The sequence below is a fragment of the Scatophagus argus genome, chromosome 2 (assembly GCF_020382885.2).
Source record: "Scatophagus argus isolate fScaArg1 chromosome 2, fScaArg1.pri, whole genome shotgun sequence".
Taxonomy (NCBI): Eukaryota; Metazoa; Chordata; class Actinopteri; family Scatophagidae; genus Scatophagus; species Scatophagus argus.
Window position 1 is genome coordinate 27,727,671 of NC_058494.1, and position 6,048 is coordinate 27,733,718.

At 45.9% G+C, this 6,048-nt stretch overlaps 1 protein-coding gene across 2 annotated transcripts; it reads right to left on the reverse strand.

Moving 5' to 3' along the window:
* Window positions 1-1,939: 1,939 nt before the first annotated feature.
* Window positions 1,940-4,774, reverse strand: snrpb2 (small nuclear ribonucleoprotein polypeptide B2). Of its 2 annotated transcripts, none has more exons than XM_046376294.1 (7): window positions 4,667-4,774; window positions 4,132-4,203; window positions 3,764-3,936; window positions 3,102-3,236; window positions 2,899-2,934; window positions 2,520-2,608; window positions 1,940-2,311 (listed from the first exon to the last, which is right to left on the reverse strand). In XM_046376294.1, the coding sequence occupies exons 2-7, from the start codon at window positions 4,193-4,195 to the stop codon at window positions 2,152-2,154; spliced, it is 657 nt and encodes a 218-aa protein (XP_046232250.1). In that variant the 5' UTR covers window positions 4,196-4,203; window positions 4,667-4,774; the 3' UTR covers window positions 1,940-2,151. The 2 variants fall into 2 exon arrangements, with proteins under 2 accessions (XP_046232250.1, XP_046232260.1); XM_046376304.1 differs by lacking the exon at window positions 4,667-4,774 and adding an exon at window positions 4,319-4,659.
* Window positions 4,775-6,048: the final 1,274 nt, after the last annotated feature.

Here is a 6,048-nt window from a genome sequence, read left to right on the forward strand (position 1 = left end):
GAAAACATTTTCTAAACTCATATTTGTTTCTTTTGCTTCTGGTTTAGTTTTTTAAACTTCTCAGGTAAACAGAGACACAAGTCAACGGGGTAACAGACTTCTCTCCTACTTCTTCTTCTTCTTTGCCTCCTCTGTTGCTTCCAACTTTGTGGCAACAGTTTGTTGAAGGCCCTTTTCTATTCCAGCATGACTGAGCCCCAGTGCACAAAGCAAAGCTCCATAAAGACATGGTTGGATGAGTTTGGTGTGGAAGAACTTGACTGGCCCACACAGAGCCCTGACCTCAACCCCATCCAACACCTTTGGGATGAACTGGAACGGAGATTGTGAGCCAGGCCTTTTGGTCCAACATCAGTGTGTGACCTCACAAATGCTCTACTGCATGAATGGGCACAAATTCCCACAGAAACACTCCAACATGTTGTGGAAAGCCTTCACAGAAGAGTGGAAGCTGTTAGAGCTGCAAAGCTGTCTGTGTGTTTACAATGAGACGTCATTACAGTCCCTGTTGGTGTGATGTGATAAAGGAATTCTGATTCTGATGGGCAGATGTCTCAATACTTTTGTCCACATAGTGCACTCTGGTTCTTCCATGGCTACCTGGGAAAACAAACCCTCTTCCTGTTGTGGTTGCACAATGGCAGATGAGCTTCCTCCTCTGTTCTGTAAATCAAGTCTTCAGGACAAAAGTCCCGCCTGGTGGCAGCAACGCTTACGCACAAGGAAAACTTGATTATGAATATTATATTCCATTTCAGACAACAGGCCTCCCCAGTGGTTCACCCTGTGGGAACATAAATCTGTCCCAGAGTCCGGAGCACAGAGAAGACGGTCATCGTGTCCGTGTTGTCCTTTCATTTCACGTGTTGTGTGATCCAATGCGTCAGAAGATGAAAGCTGTTTGTCTTCTGCTGGTGACGCAACGCTGATCCATTATGGCCCACGTGTCGTCCTCCCTCAGTCCGGGTCGGCTTTGGCAGGATGACAGACAGAGTCCTGGGCTGTCACAGAACGAGCAGACGTACTGCTCAAACCGCCGTCTGATGGAGCGAGCTGAGCGTCTGTCGCAGAGTCTCAGCATGAGGCCATAAATGAGTTAGACATGAGATTGATATTTGGTTTTGATCAGACTGCTGCCAAAGTGACGGATGAACAGAGTGAAGAGATAAAGCAGCGACACAAACCTGAAGTGGTTTATGCTGAGACGTGTTCCAGTGAAATCCATCACCCCGAGGACCTGCACAGTAAAGAACCTCCTCTGGTGTCCCATAAGCGCCTGCTGTCGTCTGCCTGGTGATTAACACTTCACACGGTGATGAAGTGTGGGCCCGTTTGACCGCCGGCCGATCAATAACTCTCCTCTGGTCACATAAACGAGCTGGAAACGACAAACTGAAACATGGTCCTCGCTGTCAGCAGGACTCGGTTTGCGTCCAAGTACATCGACGCCACTGGGAAGAAATACGAGCCAAAGTCTCGTGCGTGAAGGCAGAACAGCTTTCAGTTACAGATTTTCTCTGAGCGAGTGCGAGCTGAGAACACGTAGAAACAGGAAGCGCAGAATCGGACCTTCTAGATGTTAAGACCCCCTCAGTCTGATGCTGTCAGACACTAAAAGAAGCTTAAAATGAATTTCTCTCCACTGAATCAAGGACAGGCATTTTAAACAGACCTTAATTAGATTCATCCGCCACTGAAAATAGTCCCCTAACAAACGCTGACTGACGTGTCGGTGCAGAACATCAGCAGCTCCTGAACACACACACACACACACACACACACACACACACACAGAACACCAAAAAGGCACTAAAGACGCAGATTCTCCTCATCTGATCTCATTTTTATCCAAAGGTCAAAGCGGATTTGGTGTTCAGCCCATGTGGAACTGATGTTTGCTCCTGAGAGGCTGAAGGAAAACTGATGTTCAAGGCAGCAGTTCTGTAAAAGACTTTTATTTTACAAAACAAGATGGAGGCCAGAGATCCTCCCAACACACGGCAGCACGCCGCTCTGCAAACACAAAGCAAAAACCAAAAGCTCTGGACGATTCACAAACAAAACGAAAGGATCCCGAAACACGACTGAAATCCAGGGACGTGGACGTCCGTCCCCCTCACGCTCAGAGTCTCTTTGTGTCCAGAGGTCAAACTACTTCTTGGCGTATGTGATCTTCATGGCGCAGGTCGCCGTGATCCTGAAGCCCTGCAGCGCGTCCTTAGCCACGCCTGCCTGCGTGTCGCTTTCAAACTCCACAAAGGCGATGTCGTGTTTTCCCGGGACGAGCCGCACCTCTTTGAAACCCGGAAACCTGCCGAGGACAAAAACACCACCGTCAACACACACACACACGGGGACATTACACAGACTCACATCCACTTCCTGCAGACAAACGAACCAGAACCATCACTGAACCCGAACCTTAAAACAAGTTTTCACACTAAAATTTAATCAGTTACCCACGAAGACTGCAACACACACACACACACACACACACACAGTGCTGACAGTGGACTCACTGGTTGAACAGCATGGACAGCATCATCTCGTTGGTCTCTTCGGGCAGGTTAGTGAGGAACAGGATGTAGTTTGGCGGGTTGTCCGGCACCTGAGACGACAACAGAGATCAGCTGTCAAAGACGGAGACGCTGACTAAGACTGCCGACCTCACGAGGGACACAGTTTGACCCGGCTGGACCGGCTCAGGTCCGGTTCTGGGTCAGCTGGGGTCTCAGTGTGTGTGAATCTAAAATCTGCTCTGTCAGCATAAACACGTTTCAGAGGAGCTTCGATTGATCAGTTTGTGAAACTCCTGTCAAATTAAAAGATTTCACAACCCAAAAAATCAAACATTTCAATAACGTTGTGTCTGTAAAAACGCCAACGCGCTGCTCTTACCTGTACTGCAGGTGAGTGCACAGGTGCTGCCGATCCCTGCAAACACACAAACCAACAGGCCAATCAAGCAGCTGCTTTATTGCTACATAAGACAGTCATTCCTCAATAAAAAATATGAAACATTTGCTGGCATCTTAAAGTACAACATTAGAAAAAACTCTTTCAAATCAAAGTATCTGAGACTCTGATGACCGCCGACTCACCGCCGCTGGTTTCTTTGTCATGCTGGCCGGCGGCTCCTGGGCTTTCTTCTTCTTGTCCTTCTTTTTCTCCTTGTCGCCGTACGTGCCTTTCCCCTTGGCGATGACCTCGGAGTCGGTCTTTGCGTACTGTATCCTCTGCAGGACGACAGCACAGCAGTCAGCTGAAAGAAGCCAACGTGACTAAAAGACAGCCGAGGTTGTGACTGTGCCGATAATCACACACAAACAGTAAAACAGCCGCACACCTTCTGCATCCACGCGTCTCTAGGCAGACGTGAACGCATCCTGCCTCTTCAACTAGTGAATAACGAGTGACAACAAAGGTTTGTGCAGTAAAACGCCTGTTTGGTTTCAGGGTTGATATCCCGCGTGCTATCAGACCGACACACATAAACAACATGTCGACCGAAACAGCATCGCCTGGACCCGTAACCGGTGGATCGCTGGTTCGATTCCCCGTACCGGTGTCCATGGCTGAGGTACCCTTGAGCAAGGTACCTAACCCCCACTGCTCCCCGGGCGCTGCACGCGGTCGCCCACTGCCCCGGGTTTGCTGTGTGTGTGTGCACGTCACTTGGGTGGGTTAAATGCAGAGCACAAATTTCGTTGGAGTGAGTTCCCTCCAATGACAAAATATGTCACTTTCACCATCCTCAGCCTACCATGGGCTTGTTGTAGAAGGGGAAGCCCTGGAGTTGCCTCAGCGCGTTGGTGGCGGCGGTGAGCTCCTTGAAGACCACGAAGGCCTGTCCCCTCATCTTCATGGTCTTCAAGGCCACGATGTCGATTATCTGCCCGAACTGAGAGAAGAGCGCGTACAGCGAACGCTTCAGCTCTGCGGGAGGAAGACCAGAGGCACACACACATCAACACACACACCACACCACACACACACACACACAGCTGTTTCAACGTGACTGCAACATCTCCTCAACGCAAAGTTTCATTCACTAACTTGGCGTCGTCCATGCGGACTTCGGGTTATAAACTCACGCTAGACACCAAACGCCGTAAATCAACGCACACGTACCTTCTTTCTTGACTTTGTCATTTATGTTGTTGATGTAAATTGTGTGGTTTGGTCGGATATCCATGATGGTGTCTGACAAAACAACAAGAGAGCAGGTTAACTCCTTCATCAAGTCCATTTGTCAAGTTTAGCTTCTGATACATACTAATATAACATGAAAACATGTCCACAAAGTTTTACTATAAACCTGAGGATATCGCGATACCACGGAGAAGCTGCTAGCTGGAGCTTTCTCACACAACTAATGTTTTTATCAATGAATTTCCCTTCCAAAATTGGTGTTTTTAATGTTTATTATGTGGCTTTAGTAAGATTCGCTGTTTAAGCTACTATTAGCATACGTTTGCTAAACGTTAGCTAACGCTACATTCATTCTTATCGTGAAGTTAGCCTAGCAGCAGTTAGCTATCTCGCCTTTCAATACAGTGCGGTGTAATATAAACTTAAACACAAGACAGTCTTCATCTGTCTGAGCGATTCGGCGGAGCTCCAGGCACATGAGTCTAAAACAAAGGAGAATAAATACTAAACTCACCTCCTCACCACTCACACCGCTCATGTACAACAGGAAACACACGCTGCTGGCGCCGGTACCGCCGGCTGCTGCTTTAACAGGCTGTGTGCGCTATCGCCACCTGCAGGCCAGGAGGAAAACTGAGTTGAAGCTGTTAAAGCTGTTCTTGTGAATCATATTCTGGACAGTTTTGTTGGATGCTGTCTATAAATACGTAACACTATTTTAACGGCATTATGGTGGTAGGCCTATAGATCTTTTTACCTGCAGTGGAAGAAATATTCGAATCATTAAGAAGGCCGCCATGTTGTGGGAGAGGAACTGGACTCTCTGACAGTGGTGTCTGAGAGGAGGATGCTGGACTTTCCCTCTCACCCTCTCCACAATGTGCTGATTGGCTACAGGAGCTCGTTCAGCCACAGACTCAGACTCCCACGATGCACCACAGAGCGACACAGGAAATCATTCCTGTCTGTCGCCATCAAACTGCTAAGCTCTGCACTGTGACGGACACACTCACTTTATATATACAATGTACATATTGTTTTTACACATGTACATACCTGTATTTTTAAATTTTCTTAAAAAAAATTGAACACATTGTAAATACCTGTACTTTGAGATTTTAGTTTTTGTTTATCCTATTTTTATACTCTTCGCTTTTCACCTTTCTTGGTGGGGAATACTGCATGTGCAATGTCTGTAAGAACAAGAATTTCCCTTCAGGGATTAATAAAGGAATTCTGATTCTGATTCAATTCCTTTACTTGCACTAACACAAGGACACGTTTCAAAAGTGAAATTTTATTTAAGCGGAAGTAAAAAGAATACTTGATTTGTTAACTTTCTGAAAACACACAGTAAAGTATATTAGAATACATAATTAGAAAAATTGTCAGTGGAACCCTTTTAAACATTCATACAAACTATTGCGTGTGAGCAAATCGTACAACAAAACAGAACTTACAACATTTAGCTGAGTTTGGAAATTGATTGATAAATTGATAAAATTGATTTTAATTATCCACATTTTGCTATGATAGTTTGACAGTCTGTAAAATGCTTCAAAACAGTGAAATATATTCAGCAACATTTCAGAGCCCAAAGTGATGTCCTCAGATTGCTTGTTTTATCTCACAAACAGGGCAAACCAAATATTTGGACTGTAACCACCATTTACTGTCTTTACTGATTAATCTGCTGGCTATATGTAGAACATTGAATTAATTTGTTCAGTGTACAAACTGTCTCAGTTCTCCCCTGGCACAGCAGACCTTTTGCCTAAAACCCATAACATATTTAATTTGAGCAGTAAATGAAACAGTTGATAGTTGGTGATCAAATAACTGATTGACAATTTCAGATGAGTTTATCCTCACAAAAGCCCAAAATAAATAGCAGCC